We start from the raw sequence: 19,280 nt of genomic DNA, 5'->3' as shown, positions 1-19,280 counted from the left end.
GCGTCCAGACAAGCAGAAAATTAGTACCGGAAGGAAAATAAGGGAAAAAGAAAAAAAAGGAACGGGGGTAAGAAAAAAAAAGAAGAAAACAAGGAATAGGAATTAAATCTCCTCGACTGGCTGCTTGATCTTTTCTGTCTCTTTTTCATTTTTCATTTTTTTTTTATCTTTTTCTTTTTTTTACCTTTACCATACCCAATTCGAGTTCCCTGTCCCCTCCACTTTGCAGCCCCTCTCCTCCTCCGGCGGCGTTCCCTCCCACTCAATCAATCATCGGCCCTTCCCCAATCATTCTCTCTCTCTCACTCCTCGTTATTAGTTACTATCACTTGGTACTACTACGACTTCTCCTCTTTTGGAATCCTTTCCTTCCACACCTTTTTCCTGAACATCCACCTTCCGAGAGATGGGCTTTTCCTGATAAGGGCAGTGCGCTGACCATTCAGCGATTCCCTCATTCATTCATCCTTCCCACCCCCCGGATTCTTCTCTCATCACCCTCAATTCCCACCTTCCGCCTAGACGGTTATCGTTCGATTTTCGCCCATTCTAGAACGATGAACGTTAGGGAAGATCGCCAGCTGGATCTGTGAACAATACACTTAGACTCGCGCGTGCGATGGACGCTAGCAATTCCCACCACTATCAGCCAACGGCGCGCTCTCTGGCCACCGACCACGAGCACGTCCTGCCTGTGCTGAGCAAACCAGCTGCTTGGGCCCCTCCCACCACTGCTGTCCATCCGGTTGCCATTAATAATAATACCTATCATCATCAGCATCAGCATCAGCATCATCCTCAACATCCCTACAATTATCCGATCCCGACATCTAGCCAGCCGCTGGCTTATGGCCCTGTTCCGCCGCCGCCCCAGCAATCAATACCACCGCCCCCCGTTCATGCCGACGCGCAGCCCTTCACCACCGAATCTACTCGGCAGGATGTAAACAGGAATGGGGTCACGAAACCCCGCAAGTCGCGGAAATCGAACAATGCCGCTGCGGGGAAATCGACTCTGTTTTGGGTGCATACCGATCCACAGTCCGTGTCCGGAGGTACCAAGGAGGAGACACTCAAGCGCATTCGTTCCCATGTTATGTCCGAGCACAACCGCAAGAAACGACTAGAAAATACGAAACGCTACAAAAGCAAAACTTGGAAACATCTTGCCTTTCAGCCCGTGGAAACTACAGCCTCCAGTTCGTCAGCTGCAGCTCCGGTTTCTTCGGCCCCTTCTAACGGATCCTTCCCGAAACCGAGTGTCACCGAATCCTCCTCCTTCGGCACGCGGATTGTCTCTGATTCTCCCTCCTTCTCTTCGTCTTCATCATCATCTGCCTCATCGTCGCCCGAGCAGCGACAGAAGGAGGTACCGCAGCAAGCGCTGGTGGTCACAGATGCGGGCAGTTACCCCACTGTTTCTGCTGGGACGGTGGACACCTATAGCATCGACACTCCTTCGCAGAATGCGCTCGAGCCTGTGCAGTCCGCGACTCCGTGGGCTTATCTGGGCGGTGCCACCGACCCGTTTAATTCGATGCATACCGTCATGTCGGACCGTATGTGTCGACATCTTCAGCACTGTAGGTTGACCTCCAATAGTATTGAAAGGCGTAGTTCTAACGATATCGTGCAGTCTTCGACCTGACTCAGCAGGCCTATCCTTTGCAGCGCCGGTATGGGCCTAAATTGCGGGATCACTGGACCGCATTGGTCCAACAAGATCCGGTATCATTGCACGCTTGTATCTGTGTAGCTGCGTCGAATTCCGCCTTGGCAGCAGGGGAACTCCCGCTGACGGACCCCAACAAGCGGCGTTCTAGCGTGCTACTTCTGGACACGTTCCACCATCGGGGTGAGACAATCAAGCTAGTCAATGAGGGATTGTCGGATCCGATCAAGGCCTCCAGTGACCAGCTGATTGCCGCTGTGTCAATTCTTTTGACTATTGAGGTTAGTATTGCTGAACCTTGATGCGAGAGCTTAGCTAACTGGTCAGATTGCATCTGGCAATGCCGACTACCTCAAAATCCATCTGGCTGGCCTCCGGCAGATGGTAGGCATGAGGAAAACCTTCGCGGATGTACCACCCGACGTTCGATTCCAGATATCATGGTCAGTTTTAACCCAAGCTTTGGTGGAGTCTGTGGGCCGGGACTGACTCAAGCAGGACTGACATCCGTGTGGCGTGCATGGCCGGCACCAAGCCAATTTTCCCCTTCATTCGTTACGCCCGTCCCTCGCAATTGGCGCTTATCCCTCCTAATGATGATCTTCTAATGTTAGCTACGCGTTTGACCCAATTAATTGAGATACCCGGCATCTTTGGGGATGCCATGTCCAAGATGATATATGACCTCGCCGATCTGACGTGGTACTGCGAATGGATCAAGAGTACAACGCAATACCAGGAGTTTAACGATGAGACGGAGGACTACTTCAACACCGAGGTTCTGTACGTGGAATACTCTCTCCATGATGATCGCTACACGGCGACCGGCGAGAGCAAGATTGAAGCCACCATCGAAGGCTGCGTTCGGCTGGCATGCCTGGTGTTCCATAACACCGTCATTTGGGGCTTCTACCCACACATCGCGCCGGTGTTCCCCAAACCGATCACTGCGCTTCGTTACGCGCTGGAAAGCACAATGAGTGCCGGATACTTTGAGCTGTGCCGGGATGTGCTGATCTGGATCCTGTTCATCGGGGCGTGCAGTTCGCCGCTGCTACCGGAGCGGACATTCTTTGTGAACGAGCTTGTCTCGGTACTTCGAGAAGACGGAAGCATCCACTCGTGGCAGGAACTCCGAGCCCTACTTCTGGGCTTCTTCTATGCGGACCGGAGTTATCTAACTCCGCTACGAGAACTGTGGGATGAGATTGAGATGAAGCTTCGCGCACCGCACGAATGTATATAGACCCGACATAACGCTCATACATAGGACTGATCGCATGTTACGTGTGGCATGTATGATATATTAATGAGATATGGTATATATGACAATGCCGCACCTGCACCTGCTTCCTGCTCGTCTTTACAATACTTATCCACATTCAGTACACGATCCCTTTAATAAAAACAGGATGATCAGCCAATCACCCACCATCCCAGGTATCACACCATCCCGGAGCCTGACTTGACTTGACCAAGCCCGAAAACAGGACAGTAAGCCTCAAAAACCAAGCCTTGTGCAGAAAAATCCCTCAGCATGACCAAGAACGGTCAAACTCCCGATGACACCAGAACCAGCCACGCCTTCTATCACACCAATAAAAGAGAGAAAAGAAAAAGGGTAAAAGAAATTAGAAGAAGCCCCACGAAATCACTCATAAAGAAAAGCAGAAAGAGAGAGATGATTAATCCACTTATACGAACACCTACTACAAAACACACCGAATTTCTTTTCGCATCGGCAGAACCCGGACATCGGATTGGACGATCGGATAAGTGAGCTAACTAACTAACTAACTAGCTAGTAAAACTGGCTAACTAAGGAGTGAGGTTATTTTTCTGACAAGACATCCCCCCATCCCGAGAAATCGCCGTCCGAACGAACTCCGCCCGAATACCGAGTCTCTGCCGCGGGCGCAGCGAGATAAATATTTAGTTACGTCTTTTTTCTCGTTGGATTTGATTTCAGCCTTGCGCTCTTCATTTTTCTTTCTTTCTCTCTCTCTCTTCCTCAGATTATACATACATTCATTTGTTCATTGAGGAATATTGATTGCTTATACACTCTGATTACATAGGACGGAGTGTACTACTACCATACTACTACTACATTTTATACACTAACAAAGTATATTCATAAAGGAAAGCTGACAGGAAACGGCCCGCGAAATTAGGCTACCAGACAAACAAGACAGCTATCTACTTACTTGCTTTGATCATTATTCAAAGACAGAAACTTGTACAACCTCGGAGAGTTTACAACGTTTGACTACGGTGTAACTACTTCACGTACGGCTGACCGGGATATTGTTTCTTTGTGCTTGCGGTCGGGGAGTACTAACTTAACTAACTATTGAAGCTTTGAGAAGAAGGTTGGAGGGAGGGTGAGTTGTATTGTGTTTTGTTGTGTGCAGGTTATGGTTTTTGCTTCCTTTTTTTTTTCCCTTCCTTCTTTTCTTATTTACATTTTCTTTGTTTCGGTTTGGGGATTGTGGGTACATAAGGTCCAGCAGGACTGCGCGAGACTCAGATGTCTTCGCATGTATCATGCATACTTGCGAGGATGTTTCAAGGTAGGTTGCTCACTATGAATTTACTCATGCACGGCTGACATCAATCATGTATTCATTCAAGGTTAATCCTTTCATTAACAAAAACTAAACATCCAAAGTGACCAACGCGTCCCCGATCCGTCGCGCTCGACAACGGACTGCTCCATCATTATTACCCAGGTTCTGATATTATATATCCCAATGACAACCAACACGATAAACAAAAACTGCTCTGGATTGTTTGGACCCGCTGCAGAGGGCTTGCAAGTCTTGACAAGACCCTCTCAAATGGTCTATAACCTGGACCATACCCCGCGCAGCAATGGCCCTACAAGAATGGGTATCTGAAACATAACAACTGCAGGTGTATTACTCTTTTTCTCTCAAGAGGCTCCTTTCAACGCGGCCATGTCATGGCCTGGCCCCACGCAACTGCATTGCGCTGTCGCTTAGACGGTCTCACGAGGGGTCTTAGCACGGCTACGGGCAGTGGGGGACCAGGGGAAGTGAGCAACAGGGATGATGAAGAAGCTGTTGCTGCTGTCGGCAATACCAGCCAAGGCGTTGTACCAAGCGGCGAACGCAGCCAGGAGACCGAAGAAACCACCCGCCTTGAGGATAGGAGTGTTGGGGGCACCAGCAGCGTCGCGGTGCAGGTAACCAATACCGAGCAGCAAGAAGGTCAGGTCAAGGAACAGGAACAGGCAGAAAAAGGCGACAGTCGACCTCAGAGTGCAGAGCACCAGGATGGTGGTGAAAATGAACCAGCCCTAGGAAGATCGTTAGCGCGATGCTCATTCCTCAATCTTCAAGCTACTGTTGAAGCTTACCATCAGGTACAGTCCCATCGAGTTGTAGAACATGGTGGCACCGCCGGCGGCTTCAATCGACGACTCGATCTCGAACCCACCGGGGGTCAAGACAATGGCGAAGGAGATCCAGAAACCTCCGTAGGAGGACAGAGCAGTAGCACCGAAGGTGTTTCCGACAGCCATTTCCCTATCAATAACGATCAGCTTGGTTCAATTCGGAGATGTGGCAACGGGGTGTACCTACCACATGCCGGCAAGCAACTGAACGAGACCACCATATCCGAAAGCCAGACCAACGACAATGTTGTTCGCAGAGATACCACGGGTTCCCATGTTGATCAAACTCAGGAGGAAAGTGGTGAGGGCGAAAGCGCAGAGACCCAGAGGCGCCGGGTTGGCGAACTTGCGCTGCTCGACGGACTTGTACAGACCAGGCTGGAACTCACCACCAAAGGGGCGCAGGTTGGCCTCCTGGGTGTTGACGTGAGCCATAGGTCCGTAGCCAAAACGCGCAGCAGCTCTGGCGGTTTGCTCCTCGGTCAACTCGTGGCTCAAGGGAGCACTGCCGTTGGTCTCAAGCTCAGGAGCCATGTCCTTCTCAATAGGGTGTTCGGCAGACATGATGATTATCGGGAGCAGATAATCCGATCAAGGATCAAAGGTATAGGGAGATTGATTATAATGGTTTGATTAAGATCCAAAAGCAATCCAGCTAGCTGGACGGTGGAGGAGATGAATATATATGAAACCACGGAGAGGGGAAAGGGAGTAAAAGAAAATGATGCGCACAGCACTGCTGGCCGGATCAGCAAGGTATCCTGACGATGACTGGGACCGTGCAAGATGCAAGAGGAATAAATAGAAGCAATGAGGAGAAGGAGACCAGGGAGAAGAGGGGAAAGGCGAAGGTCAAATAAGAAACAGGAAGTGGCCCGGCCTGCCAGTGCTTCTCGCTGGGATTAACGGACTTTGGGATGAGACCCAACCCGGACGAGCGAAGGTTGCAGGGAGCCAGCAATCTACCGGATTTGGGAGGAAGCACCGTTAGTTGAGTTTAGCCTGGGATTTTAGTTGGTTTGGTAAGTTCTCCTCTTTTTTTTTTTTTTCGTTATTTTCTATTATTTCATATTTTATTTTATTTTATTTTATTTTCATTCGACGTTCTCTTATGGGATCCATTGGTTGGCGTTGATCTGAGAGCAAATTTTGGGCAATTTTTCTTTTTCTTTTTTTTTCTCCCCTCCCCCCATCTATCTTTTTGGGGGCTTAATCTGGTCTGTTATTATTTCATATTATTATTTTTTATTATTACGGTGTCGCCATGATTTTTATTACTTTATCATGCTTTGTCGGCGATGCGCAGGAGTGGAGCGGCCGAGTTTAGCGTTGGCTTTTAAAACGATGTGCAGGAATCCACCTGACGGGCCACTCCCGTGTGTGAATGTCCCTAATTGACGACTAGAAGCCAGGCTAACACGATGGGTCTCGCTGGCGAGAACTTGGACGGCGTTCACCATCAGAGACAGAGCGCGCGCGCGAAACAGACGGAGAGGCGACGATCCTCCATCATTCTGCGGTATTCTCTCCATTCGCCCATGAACCTCCCATTGGAGGCATCGGGGAATAGACTTTCCGCAACCATGGGCAAGCGGGGGAGAAGAATGGCCTTGCCATCATCTCAGAGGATGTTTAATTACCTAGGTTAACGGATTAAAGGGAATAACCCCATAGGGCCCAAATGCAGGGTGGAAAGGAACATGGCTCCATTCGTCCAGCAAGGGCTGCAGACTCTACGCCCGCCTCTCAGATGGCAAATCCTCCGTGTGTGTGTCTCTCTCTCTGTCTCTCTAGTCGACGACCGGGTATCGCCTAAGAACGATTGACTTTCCAAGCCCGGGGAAAGCAAGGGCAGGTGGAGATTAAAGGCGCCCGAGGTCTGGGGAAAGAGCCAATCATTGTAGTGAATAGTTGCCACTGGAGACTCGACCTTCGATGGCTGCGTTATTATTGGTGTAACCCATCAGATGTCTTCGGCCGTAGTGCTGCCTTAGTCAGTAATACGGTAAGTAATGGTTAGGTAACTATCCATCCTTCTCTCTCTTTCTTGTCTCTCAGCTGGAGGACTGCGTGTGGTGTCTCTCCCACCGACTGGCAGCTGTGAGTGTTAACTTTGTTTCTCTCCAGTTGAAATCCATTCCAGACATATGGTCTGGATTATTCCATAATCCTTGTACATTTATGTATATCATTATGGGGCTCTATAGATTATGATTGCCATCTCGTATGATGTCGTGCTTTTTCTCGTTAGTTTCTACCTTTTCTTGCTCATCTTCTACCAGCCACCCTCCCGAGTCCCTACTAGTTCTGTAGTCCCTCGTAGTGCATCTACTAATCGATCGCCAAACGGTGCGGCTGTTCCCCTCCCAAAGGGTACTCCGTACGGGTAAATTCATTAATTACGAATATCAGTCTCCAGCCGGACCATCCGCGGGAGTGTGCTGTCACTTCCATTACTGGATGTCACCCCAAGCCAGCAAATTGAAGCCAGTAATGTGACCTTCATGGGAATCTCTCATTTTTGAATCCCATCCATCACCCAGAGTTACGACGCTGCTGGTATGCTTCTGTCTCTTCCTCCGTCATCTCTCTCATTTTTTCCTTCTATCTTTGGGACTGTTGCGAGGGAAGGGAACGAGCATGACCATCCATCCACACATTAACAACCCCAGCAGTTCCCTTCCCTTTCCGTCCGATTTAAACTGCACGATGGCCAAGTAGTATCTAACCCGAAAAGAAACCCACGCCTCATTGCCGCAAGGAGGCATGACCCGACCGAAGGTGACCCAGTTCTGGTCCCATACAAGCTAAAGGTTAGTCTAGCTGGCTGGTGGAGAGTCGTAGTTGCTTTGGCAGGTGCGGTGATTGCGGGCCCTTACTTCGCATCACTCCAACTGCTGCTGCTAAGTTACTACTGCGACGGGGACTGTGCCTAACTGAGGATTAGTAGGTTAGTTAGCTGACCCGGCTGCGACCGTACCTGCTTTTGCTTTGCTTTGCATGCTTACTTGCTGTCTGCTGAGCAATCACTGATTGATCCTAGAGTGGGTAAAGTAGGGGCAAGGGAGCCAAAGGAAGGAATGGAACCGGGCCCGAAATCTGATGCTTTCCGAGTCTCAAACCGAAGGGTCATGCCGCTCTCTCCAAGCGCCCTTAATACCAACTACAGTCCTAGATGCAGTGTGAGATGCAGGCAACGCGGCTGTGTGGGTTTTGTTCAATATGCTTAATCTTCCTTTTGAGCTTCCTTTCAGAGAATTAATTTTCTGCAGGTTATTTACTTGATATCTAGCTATCCAGCTGTTCTGACTCGAATGTGCTGCTTGTCTCCAAGTCAAATACAGTACACATGGTTATCGTTTTCAGCGGAAACCACGGAGAACCTTTTCCCCGTTGATCGCCGTGACGTTGAGCATAGTTCCGGTCCATGCGACATTATCAGTCATTGTCCGCGCAACAGCAGAGGGGGGAAAAAGAAAAGAAAAAAGTACGATGTTGCCATCGACAGGATCAGCATTCGACCTAGAGAGCAGCTATCTTCATGCTACATTGAACTAGATACTGCTAGACAACAGACGAACACTTCTGGCTCGACCCCCATCGGCTCCAGGTGGGTAGATTCCCCGTGTGCGGTGGTGGCGGATGCCACCCGACAAGACAGCGATTCTGGATCCATCATCCAACAGACGCTGAAGTTCTGAACTGGAAAGGTTTGGGGATGGCCTCCGTTCTCGGTCTGTTTCGTCGCGGCACAAAGGGACGCTGCTCCACTTGGGGCACCTCTTGGCGACCGTTCTGCCGCGTCGCCGATTTTCTCTCTTCTTTGCCTGTTCGTGTCAAGCTCAAACTCGGAACGTCGCCAGCCGCGTCTCCGAGGTGCTCCCTGAAGCAGCCCCCTATTCTCTCCCTCCTGCTCTCTCCCGTCCACAGCCTCAATTGATGGCGTACGAACAAGCTCAAATTGGCCCGGGACCCAGTCTCCCACTGCTCATCATCATTTAAAATGAACCCCCCTTTGACACTTCTGACACTGACAGGAGGGTAATTCCTGAGCAAATGCCCGTTAAGCTAGGTGGATTGCACATTAAACATTCAATAGTTAATCAGTCGGGCCTTTTTGAAGGTGGAAAAGCAATGGAATGTCAGCTGTCATAAGAGTAGTGAACCTCGCGCTTATCATAACAACAATAACCATTCAGCCAAAATGCTTTCCATCCAGCCAAAATGCTGCTTTCCCTCCAGCCACTAGTTTCGCACAACACCTGCACGATCGGTTGAATATTTCTTTTTTCTTTATTCTTTTTTACTCTTTTTTTCTTCCCTACGCACCTCGGCAGCTACTTCGCGCGGAGTTCGGGTCGGTAAGTAAGCCGTAAAATTTTCTCTCCCGCGGCAATTCCAACACGAGCAGAATCACTACCACTACTATCTACTTACTACTAACTAGCTACAGCTAGCTACTTAGCTAGTAAGCAAGGGAGCTCACCAACATGCCAGGTACGACGCACACACACACACAAAGAAAATTCCCTTCCTGCAGGGTTTTCTTCAACCGCGCGCGCGTTTCTCCGGCAACAAACGAAGCCAATTCATTCTAGAGCTCTTGATTCGCATCCCATTCCTTCCTGAGAAGGTGTCTAAGCAGTCTAAGACTCCGGGAAGCTTGTTCCTAGCGATGGGTTGGCTTGCTTGCTACCTGCCGGCCAATGCTATGCAGGGCGAGGCCATGCAGGTCGCTGCAAGAAGACGGAGTCCGGAGTACACCAATCAATCAACCATGAACCAATCAACTAACTAGTAGTTAGTTAGCTAATTAGCTAGCTTAGTACTCTCTCTGTAATCTAGTCTAGATTGGATAATTAGATACAGTCCAGTCCAGTCCTCGTATGACCTCCCACAGTCACTGGAGTCAACACTCAACAGCGCTTTGCGCTCAGGCTCCGCTCTAGATCGTGGTCCGGTCGTGCACTAACTCCTGCAGCCAAGAAATGACTTAGGCCCGAACAGGCGAATCATCCATTTCATTCCTGCATTCTCTGTGTCCCAACAAATGAATTATCCACCTATCTGAACTCTCTGAGCGAGAGAGAGAAGAAACAGAGAAGATTATTTTTTTTTGTGGGAGAAAAAAGCTCGGTCGCAGTTCGTCACTTGACTACCCTCCCCTCCCCGTCCATTCAGTTCAGCTTGTGCGGCGGGTCCATTACTAGATAGATGGATAGGTGGTTACTATCGCTAAATATCCATCCTCCGTAGCGTAGCGATGGTGGTGATGTTTTTATTGGTGTGGATGATAATGGGACACCACCATCTCAGTCTACGGGATCCCGGCCCGAGCACTAAAGTAGATACGGTACTCCGTAGATGCGAAAAAAAAAAACCACAGTACCCACGATGGGATGAGCGGATGGCCTCATGTGCTTGCTCCAGCTTCACAGTGGATAACTACTTAGTGACTAACCACGTACTTGGCTTTACCCATCTCCATAGTCCTTAGTCCAAAGTCTCCAAAGTCAGAGATATCTGCCTTCTGCCTAGTATGATATAACGCACGTGCACCGAATCCATCGCTTTGTTTTTGTCTTGGCTATTACGCAGGAACTTAAGGGCTCCATCCATATAAATTTGATTACTACTACTTTGAACGCTATATTACAATATATTATTATCACACCTTCATTATTAAGTAAATATCAAGGATAATTAATATCCCCAATTTCAGCCTTCTAGGATATACGGAGTAATCCAAACTACTAGGCGGAATTAGGCTTGAGAAGCAATTTACCCGTGTCCGAGAGTGTCTCAGACTTTCAGTAGATACATACTTGGCTGGTTTCGGTTTAGTAGTTTCGAAGTTGGATTGTCTGTGTGTCTGTGTCTGTGTGTGTGTGGTTCATTTTACTTAGTGCTCACCTACCCTACCATGTCATTTAACATAGGACTTACTAATTACTACGGAGTGGACTATGGATAGATAGATGATTGAGGGTTATTTCATGCTCCGTACTCTAGAGTCTAGATGGCTAATTCAATTTTGTGGTAGTGATGAGGACCCTCATGTTAGGTAGCTAGGTTATGCTCACTAATTCGAGGGTACTACTGTAGGTATGTGCCGAGGATGGATGTAATTTGATTTGTAGTATGGTGGGAACTCATTATGTACCTAAGACGTGAAAAAGTGGAATTTAGCTGCACTGTGGAAGCTTAGACCAGGCCAGGCCGCAGTATTCTGGAGTACGTAGTATGGACTATAGAGATAGTATCTTCTTTTCTTTTCTTTTTTCTACCAAATGAGTCTCGTAGTGATGAATACTTCACACACAGATTAGATGTGATGAACATGGTATCATGACCCTGCCCATACAGAGTCGATCCTGATGATCCCAGCTGACCGACTTTATCATTCAGTTCAACTCTATATTATTCTTGATACTAGTAGTCGTACTATTGTGGTTTCAATTCCATTCGTTTGTGCCTTGTAGGGACTCAGAGTTTGGCTGAACTCTGTCAGCCTATCTAGTAGTAGTATCAATTATCTTGAGTTTAAAGGAAAGTTGTAGTAGTATGATGTAATTCCGCCTTCGGGCAACTGAAGTTAAAAAGAAATATAATTGTATATGTCCGTGTGGCGGAAGATTTTTCCAATCTATTGAATGTTAATTTTCGGTCTATTTACTTTCTTTTTCTTTTTTCTTCGTCTCTGATCACATGTTGTGAAATACACTACACTACACTACTGTGTATTGTGCAGGATTCTATTAATGGGATTCATTATGCAGCCTGCGTATCTTGCATCTACCTACCCCTCATGGATGATAATCTAGATGAATATAATGTTTCGTGATGTGTGACCAGCAGATGAGGGGAAATGATCCTGCATAGATGATATTCGGAGAAGTACCAATTCTCCGCATGATACACAGCAGAAGCATAATAATTGGGTGCGATATTATGTACCTGTACATGTGCATACCCACGTGGTATGTTACTTAGCTCTATTGCTTAATCCTGTGAGAGTATCGACTTGGTTGCCTATCTGCTGGTTCTGCGGGGGAATTGCAGGATTCCGGTGCGTTTAGTGGTCCACGTCACAGTCTTCCAATTCTGGACTCGTAGATGCGGCTGAGGTGTTGCCCAAGATTGTGCACTATTTTCGTCAAGAATTACGGTCCAAGGAATATCCCTGTGTGTGTGTGTGGATATGCTACTTTGGGAAGGACACCCACTCACTGTATTCTGGTACAGGCCATACACAAAATATACTGTCGTGTAGAGAGACTACCCTGTCGACGATCAACTGTCTGGGCAAAGGATCTAACTATTGATGATGGACGATGGTTGCGTAGGGATGTTGGGGTAGACAGCCTGCACAGCTGCACCCGGTCACGGGATGATGAATGTGAGGGGGATCGACGGCTTATCCGGAGGAGATTTTGAATCTGATATTGCTGATCGAGCTGACACGACTCCCTCTAATGCTGCCGACGCTCTAATTTTGCTAGTTTCCGGGTGATCTCACAAATTCTGAGATGACAAATCGGGCACATCTCCTTGAGACATACTAGGAAACAGCACTTGCAAGGCCCAAACCATGGATGTGTTCCTTGCGTCCGGACCGCCCTTGTTTGTTGTTTGGTCGGTTCCACATCCACGCAGCTGGTACCGAGACCCTGGAATTTGGGCTGTGGATGGGTGTTCCTTGGGCTCTGCCTGTAATCTGGGGATTTCCCGTTCCCCGCGGCCACCGCGTGTAGGTGCCAAGGTGTGCTTATGGTATAGATCCTGCCTGGGCAATCGACAAATGGTGAGCCGCGTTGCTCTATACCCTCGGCTCGGCGGAGCGGAGAAACAGACCAAAATCTTACGAGTCCGAGTTCGACGGAATCCGGAGCTCTCCTTCCAAGAAGCTATGCGCCACAGTTGGGAAGACTCGTATTAGGGTCCACTAGAGCTTGGAGGAGTATCCCACTTTCCTCATGTTCTTCTTGCTTTTTTTTCGAAGGTCCGCTTTGTCCTTATTGAGCCTGGTCCCCGGCTGCGGAGATGCGGTGACCAAGATACTCGGATATGACTGGTTGGGAGCTGGTTCCAGAAGTCCCGGCTGTGCTTCTGGTAGTTACACTTACCGTATTCCCCATTCTAGGTTTAGAACCCGCTCGAATTCACAATGATGCAATTGTTGTGCGTGGGTGTTTTTCTGCGCTTCGCTTCCACCTTCGTTATCTCTGCTACACCCAAATTTGAGTTACAATCGGTGGAGTACGTTGTGGACAATGGACATTGTATCGAGGTTGGGGAACTGAAGGCGGCTGGGGCAGGAAACCGGGTTTGTTCATGGCCAGTTTGAGCCGGTCCACATGCGAGTAGAATCTTCGAATCTGAAGCGAACGTAGGATTCAGTCAAATGCTTACGACTCCATAGTTCATGCAACAAATCGAAAACAGCAAGTAATCTTCACTTACTAGTCAGTAGATGGCTAGATAGGTTGCTACTTGCTAGAGTCCCGTGCCGCCTAAGCACGATGTCTTGTAGATCTCTTGTCTTTCACCCACGCGCCTTCGGGCTATCCTAGCCCCATCACCACATGCCAACCAGGTGGCAAGCTAACAGTAGTAGCAATTCGTTCAAAGTCAATCACAGGCTTCACAGCCCGGCGTGCGTGACGATCTTTGGTGGGATTGATGGTTGGATCGAGTGACGGTGTTTGTTGATGTGGGGAGGAAGATCTACAGAAGAAGCGGTCTGGCATTCTCCCGGTTTCCTCACCAGCAGAGGCAGCGCTACCACCGGAATGGCGTCAATGACTATCGAGGGTCCAAGTGGAATCAAGTGGATTCCTCGGCTCTATCCTTCGATAGTAGGAATGCGGCGGGGTGTTGAGAAACCTTCGAGACGAACTGTCGTTCTTCATGCGCTTCACCGACTCGACTCAATGGTATTTTGACTGATTGCAGGAATGACAAATTGTTGATACTGATAGATCAAATGCTATCTGAAGATCATGAACTGCAGTGATCGGGATTTGCTGTCGCTGGATGGACGAGCTTCTGCTCGTTGCTTTTGCTGATGGCGCACGTGCATGTCAAGCAAAAAGAAACATTCCAAACAAGCAAAAATGTCGCCGACCATTGTCACTGCCACTTGTTGATTCAACTCTTTTCTCTCAATTGCTCACTTGCCTCGTAACAGCCAGCGCAGTTCAAGACGCTGAATAAGATACTTCTATAGATCATACCATCACCAAAATGGTATCTGCTGAGAACTGCTTCTGCTCTGACCGTGGTCTTGCCCTGCTGAAGCGAGTACAAGAGGCGAGCTCCTTCACAATGACTCTGGAAGCATAATTTATCAGGAAGTGAAAGACACACTAACAATATAGAACCATGGTTGCATACATTCATCATGAACTCATCTGCAAAGCGGACGCGCTCTATTTCGGTCGCGTTGCACCCAGATAGTCCTCACCACGTTTTCATCGAATCAAGACTCGGTGCTGGGCACGTCTACACATAGTATCGAACGAGGATACAGGACACGATGTGCCGAAGAGTGATAAGGTGCCCGTCATTATCTGACACACTCCGCGTTGTGCGGGGTTGATAAGCTGCTGGCTACGATATGCACTGTGAAAACAGGCTTACGACCTTCTTATTCTGGGGTGATCATCGTGATAGGCCCTGGCATCCCAGGGTCTTTATCAGTTCATCAATCCCTACCAGCATCTAGATTTCCTGCCTAACTTCAAAGAGAAGGTGCTTTGCGCGATGCTGATTGATAACGACTGGCCAGCTGTCACTCAAACTCTGCTGTGGATTGCAGGCGTGATAACATGTCACTCAGTGCCCATCATCTGTCCAGAGAATCTGAACAGCCAAGGCAAGACATACTCTGCGTAGACTCGGACGTATAGAAGGACTGAAGCTTTGCAGAGGTCCAGTCTCCGATTTGATCGGACACTGATTGATATTGAATCTCACGGGTTATCAGTCTCCAAATGGATCAAATCATCACAGGTCATGATGTTGAATAGCTGCTAGCTTGAGAAGACAGAATCTAGGAGCCAATCAAAGCAAACTGAAGCTGCAATCAGTCGGCCGAGCACAGCGCCTCGTTCATAATTGGCAGGCGCTTGCAAGGCATGCGATGTTATCAGTGTGATAGCAATTCCAGTTACTTGGAAGCTAGAGAGATTATAAGAACGACGTGGAGGGATACTTTCATTCGTAAAGTATGTCATACGATTCTGATCAGAATAATTGGGCTGTATACAGCCGTCGAGGACCATCAGACGAAGAAAATGGCGGAAACCATGACTATGTCTACATCTGATAACATTGACAAGTTGGCCGCCACATGTACAGTTGACACTGAATCCAAAACCGATGGTCATGTATTCCTTGGCCAGGCCGATGCAGCACTGGAGTACCTTCGTGCCGGAGAGTTGGCTACTTTCTCTGATGTAGATGAGCAAAGGCTGGTTCGCAAGATCGACTGGATGGTTGTGCCCCTAATGTGGGCGATTTACTTTCTTCAATACCTAGACAAGATTCTAAGTCAGTGTGGTGCGAAACGTCCTCTATTTGATCCGGAAACTAACGATTGCAGTCAACTATGCGTCGGTCATGGGCCTTCTTGATGACACTGGCATGCGAACAGACCAGTTCTCAAACCTCGCTTTGGCATTTTACGTGTCCTACCTCTTCTTTGAACTTCCAACCGGGTATTTCATGCAGCGTTTGCCAACTGCAAAGTACTTAGGATTGAATGGTGAGGGACTCAGGTATTCCGTATTGGCGATGCTGACGAATAAGTGACCCTTTGGGGCCTTTTGACAACGCTGAATTGTGTCGCGAAGAACTTCGCCGGACTCGTCGTTCTGCGAGTGCTCCTGGGATGTTTCGAAAGTGCTGTAGCACCTGCGTAAGTCACCATCCGATGTACAAAGAGCTTATCTAACGGATATAGGTTGATTTTGATAACGTCCATGTGGTATAAGAGAAACGGTATGCAACAATTCCCGCTGGATCGCATTCACTAACATAGTGAAGAACAACCTAAGCGCATCGGTTTCTGGTACCTAGGTACAGGCACCGCGACCATAGTAGGCGCTCTCGTTGCATACGGCCTGCTCTTTTACAAAGCGGACAAGTTCTACTCCTGGCAGATTATGTTCCTGATCTTTGGGCTCATTACTATCGCAGTCGGGATCACAGTCATTATTGTCTTCCCAGACAGCCCTATGAAATCCCGACTAAGCCATGAAGAGAAATTGATGGTGATTGAGCGTCTTCGCGAGAATCGGACGGGTATCGAGAACAAGCATTTCAAACGGGAGCAGTTCTTTGAGGCTTTCAAAGACCCCCAGACCTACCTGATTGCTATCATCGTTGCCTCCAGTAACATCAGTAATGCAGCCATCAGCAGCTTCTCGGCCTTGATCATCAAGAATTTTGGATTCGACACCAAGGAGACTGAGCTACTGACGATACCCGGCGGTGTCGTCAGTGTTATAAGCATCTTACTCGGCACATACTTGGCAGGCCGCTTTGACCAGCGGTGTTTCTGCATCATCGGCATTCTATGTTCTGGCCTCCTTGGAGGTTGTCTCATGGCATTCGCTCCAAGTGACAACAAAGGCGCTAAGTTGGCTGGCAACTACCTGACCAACTGCGTGGGCTCAGCACTTCCCTTGCTTTATTCTACCGTCGGCGCGAATGTCGCCGGTCATACTAAGAAAGTGACCATGAATGCGATCGTTCTGATGTCGTTCTGTCTCGGCAACATTCTAGGCCCGTTGTCGTTTCGCACGGAGGACGAACCAGAGTATATGCCAGCCAAGGTCGCCATTGTAGCCACTGTCTCTGTTGCGATAGCTTTTACTGTGGCTTTAAAGTGCTACTACATCTGGGAGAATCAACGACGCGACAGAAAGTGTCCGGGGCTGCAACATGAAGAGAATTCCGAGTTTTTGGATCTTACCGACAAGGAGAATTTAGAATTTAGAGTAAGTGCGCCGCTTCCTGGTAGACTTGGCGGTACTAACATTGTCTACAGTACAAGCATTGAGCTAAAGAGAACATTAATGTCATGTCTATTATGATATATACAAAAAGAGTCTATATACTATATGCAAGCGCTCAACAATGATGCCACGAAGTCTAAAACACAACCCTAAGCAAACAAATCAAGCAGCAACCTTGACCGCCTTGAACTCTTCACTGAAGTCATAATCAATGTAACCCTTGGGATCCTTGGGCAAGTAGAAGACCTCTCTTTCATACGGGCGAAGAGGGATGTTGTTCTGGATCTTGAACGGAAGGTCAGGGTTCGCGGTCCAGGGGCGGCCAATTCCAACGAGGACAGGGTGGTCCTTGTACTGCACATCAACCGCCTCCTTGGCCGAGTCAGCCTTGAAGCCACCAGCAACGATGAGAGGGGAGGCGTCGCCGTAGGCCTTGACGAAGAAATCCAGGGAGTCTTCCTCCGAAACAGCACCCTCTGCATTTCCGGCAATGCGCGGCTCAACGAGATGCACAAAGGCCAGCTTGAACTCAGCGGTCTTCTCAGCCAGGTAAGAGAACTGAGCAATGGGATCATCCATGCGCATACCCTGGAAGGTACTGAAAGGGCTGTAGCGGACGGCGGTGCGGTCCGCGCCAATAGCATCAGACACCGCACGGATAACCTCCAGAGCGAATCTGGAGCGGTTCTCAACGCTTCCACCCCAGGCATCCGTACGCTTGTTAACCGTGTCCTGAATGAACTGATCAATCAAGTACCCATTGGCACCGTGGACCTCGACACCATCAAATCCAGCCGCAATGGCATTCTTCGCTGCCTGCACATAAAAGCCGATGTATTCGTGGATTTCCGCTTCGGTCAATTCGCGAGGCACAGGACCATCTTCGAAAGGAAGAGCGCTACTAGACACGACGTCATAGTTGCCGTTGGCCTTCAGGAATTGCGGGTTGGCCACACGACCCAGGGCCCAGAGTTGCATGTAGATGTACGAGCCCTTCTTGTGGACGGCGTCGGTCACCTTGCGCCACTGCGCAATCTGAGCCTCGTTCCAGATGCCGGGAACATTGGGATATCCGCCAGCAGGGGGCGCAATAATGGTAGCTTCTGTGATCAAGAGGGTTCCAGGGACGGCAGCACGCTGCTCGTAATGCTGCGTCACCAGGTCAAGGGGGACGTGGTTGTCGTCGACACGGAATCGAGTCATGGGTGCCATGGCGAGACGGTGGGCCAGGGGCATGCGGCCGACCTGAATGGGGGAGAACAACTTGGTCATGATGATGATGATCTAGATGAACGATTGTTCTATATATAAAGGGGTATTAAGGTATGTATATGAGGTAATACCACAAACTGATACTGCGTGAGAAGAATGAGGAGATGAGGTCTACTACTTATATACCCTACACCGACTCAATATTTATCTGGAAACGTTTCCCTGGAACACGCCATAGCCCATACACCCATATCTCGGTACGAGGGCAAAAGGGGAGTGGTCAGGGCCAAAAAAAAAATTCATGGAACCAAATGGAGAGAAGATCCACACCGTGGATTTCTAAGCACCATCTCGGGGGGAGAGATCTTAGTCGGGCGTAACGAGGATAGCGGCAATAACGCTCCGAGCACAATTGATTCGTTTAAAAGTCAATGCTACATTCGATCCTTCAAACTAATACCCCTAACCTATCATCAACTTCGTTGAACTATTCTCCGGTTTAATCTACAACAATGAAAGTAAGAACTAGTCAAGGAAAAGGGAGCCCTGCATAAAGTTTCCTTTCCCAAGATGATTTCCAACCCTCCGCGGATCCATCGGCACTTCTGCGCCTCAGGACCCGAACGGAACCAACCTCAATTAATAGGAATCCCGATAACTTGTATCTATCTACATACCTCCAGTATTTCTGAACATACCACTCCAAGACATGATCGTAGTATTAGAGAAAACGAAATCATAGCATCTAATAGATCACAGTTACTAACAATTCCATTAAATCAACAAGCATAAGCAGTTAAGCACACTAACTTAATCACACTACGGAGTAGACTAGCAATCCTGCAGAATCTCCCCGCCCCACAAGTTTAGCTGGCTGACTAACCCGCCGATTTCTGCAGGTGGCGTGGCGGCCACATGGCGAGTTTGGCTGACAAATGCAACTGCTAATCAA

At 48.6% G+C, this 19,280-nt stretch overlaps 6 protein-coding genes across 6 annotated transcripts; 4 read left to right on the top strand and 2 right to left on the bottom strand.

Moving 5' to 3' along the window:
- Nucleotides 1-619: 619 nt before the first annotated feature.
- On the top strand, nucleotides 620-2,918 carry ASPBRDRAFT_195548 (uncharacterized protein; the record flags this gene model as incomplete). Its single annotated transcript, XM_067620879.1, has 4 exons — nucleotides 620-1,559; nucleotides 1,637-1,953; nucleotides 2,000-2,115; nucleotides 2,171-2,918. The coding sequence occupies 4 exons, from the start codon at nucleotides 620-622 to the stop codon at nucleotides 2,916-2,918; spliced, it is 2,121 nt and encodes a 706-aa protein (XP_067480153.1).
- A 1,755-nt stretch (nucleotides 2,919-4,673) lies between these two features.
- On the bottom strand, nucleotides 4,674-5,657 carry ASPBRDRAFT_54685 (acetate uptake transporter family protein; the record flags this gene model as incomplete). Its single annotated transcript, XM_067627276.1, has 3 exons — nucleotides 4,674-4,994; nucleotides 5,055-5,223; nucleotides 5,281-5,657. 3 exons carry the CDS (start codon nucleotides 5,655-5,657, stop codon nucleotides 4,674-4,676), a joined length of 867 nt encoding a protein of 288 aa, XP_067480152.1.
- A 2,201-nt stretch (nucleotides 5,658-7,858) lies between these two features.
- On the top strand, nucleotides 7,859-9,097 carry ASPBRDRAFT_673345 (uncharacterized protein). The gene is made up of 4 exons (XM_067628873.1): nucleotides 7,859-7,906; nucleotides 8,041-8,043; nucleotides 8,137-8,299; nucleotides 8,366-9,097. The coding sequence occupies exons 3-4, from the start codon at nucleotides 8,174-8,176 to the stop codon at nucleotides 8,792-8,794; spliced, it is 555 nt and encodes a 184-aa protein (XP_067480151.1). The 5' UTR covers nucleotides 7,859-7,906; nucleotides 8,041-8,043; nucleotides 8,137-8,173; the 3' UTR covers nucleotides 8,795-9,097.
- A 4,100-nt stretch (nucleotides 9,098-13,197) lies between these two features.
- Nucleotides 13,198-13,538, top strand: ASPBRDRAFT_42658 (uncharacterized protein). The gene has a single exon (XM_067624846.1). The coding sequence runs from the start codon at nucleotides 13,261-13,263 to the stop codon at nucleotides 13,438-13,440; it is 180 nt and encodes a 59-aa protein (XP_067480150.1). The 5' UTR covers nucleotides 13,198-13,260; the 3' UTR covers nucleotides 13,441-13,538.
- Nucleotides 13,539-15,391: 1,853 nt separating this feature from the next.
- ASPBRDRAFT_195546 (putative MFS transporter) lies at nucleotides 15,392-17,160 on the top strand (the record flags this gene model as incomplete). The annotated part of the gene is made up of 6 exons (XM_067620878.1): nucleotides 15,392-15,647; nucleotides 15,700-15,861; nucleotides 15,906-16,014; nucleotides 16,060-16,097; nucleotides 16,143-17,098; nucleotides 17,149-17,160. The coding sequence occupies 6 exons, from the start codon at nucleotides 15,392-15,394 to the stop codon at nucleotides 17,158-17,160; spliced, it is 1,533 nt and encodes a 510-aa protein (XP_067480149.1).
- On the bottom strand, nucleotides 17,034-18,463 carry ASPBRDRAFT_42655 (alkene reductase). The gene is made up of 2 exons (XM_067624845.1): nucleotides 17,149-18,463; nucleotides 17,034-17,098 (listed from the first exon to the last, which is right to left on the bottom strand). Exon 1 carries the CDS (start codon nucleotides 18,386-18,388, stop codon nucleotides 17,279-17,281), a length of 1,110 nt encoding a protein of 369 aa, XP_067480148.1. The 5' UTR covers nucleotides 18,389-18,463; the 3' UTR covers nucleotides 17,034-17,098; nucleotides 17,149-17,278.
- Nucleotides 18,464-19,280: the final 817 nt, after the last annotated feature.

The sequence above is a fragment of the Aspergillus brasiliensis genome, assembly GCF_001889945.1.
Source record: "Aspergillus brasiliensis CBS 101740 unplaced genomic scaffold ASPBRscaffold_5, whole genome shotgun sequence".
Taxonomy (NCBI): domain Eukaryota; kingdom Fungi; phylum Ascomycota; class Eurotiomycetes; order Eurotiales; family Aspergillaceae; genus Aspergillus; species Aspergillus brasiliensis.
Note: the sequence above shows the minus strand (reverse complement) of the source record. Positions and strands in the feature narration are given on the sequence as shown.

What these genes read in the sequence shown, in the direction of transcription:
- ASPBRDRAFT_42655 (XM_067624845.1), bottom strand. Translation starts at nt 18,388, where the DNA reads ATGACCAAGTTGTTCTCCCCCATTCAGGTCGGCCGCATGCCCCTGGCC.
- ASPBRDRAFT_42658 (XM_067624846.1), top strand. Translation starts at nt 13,261, where the DNA reads ATGATGCAATTGTTGTGCGTGGGTGTTTTTCTGCGCTTCGCTTCCACC.
- ASPBRDRAFT_673345 (XM_067628873.1), top strand. Translation starts at nt 8,174, where the DNA reads ATGGAACCGGGCCCGAAATCTGATGCTTTCCGAGTCTCAAACCGAAGG. An exon ending in GATGCAGGCAACGCGGCTGT is followed by an intron (nt 8,300 to 8,365) that starts GTGGGTTTTGTT and finishes AATTTTCTGCAG; the next exon opens with GTTATTTACTTGATATCTAG.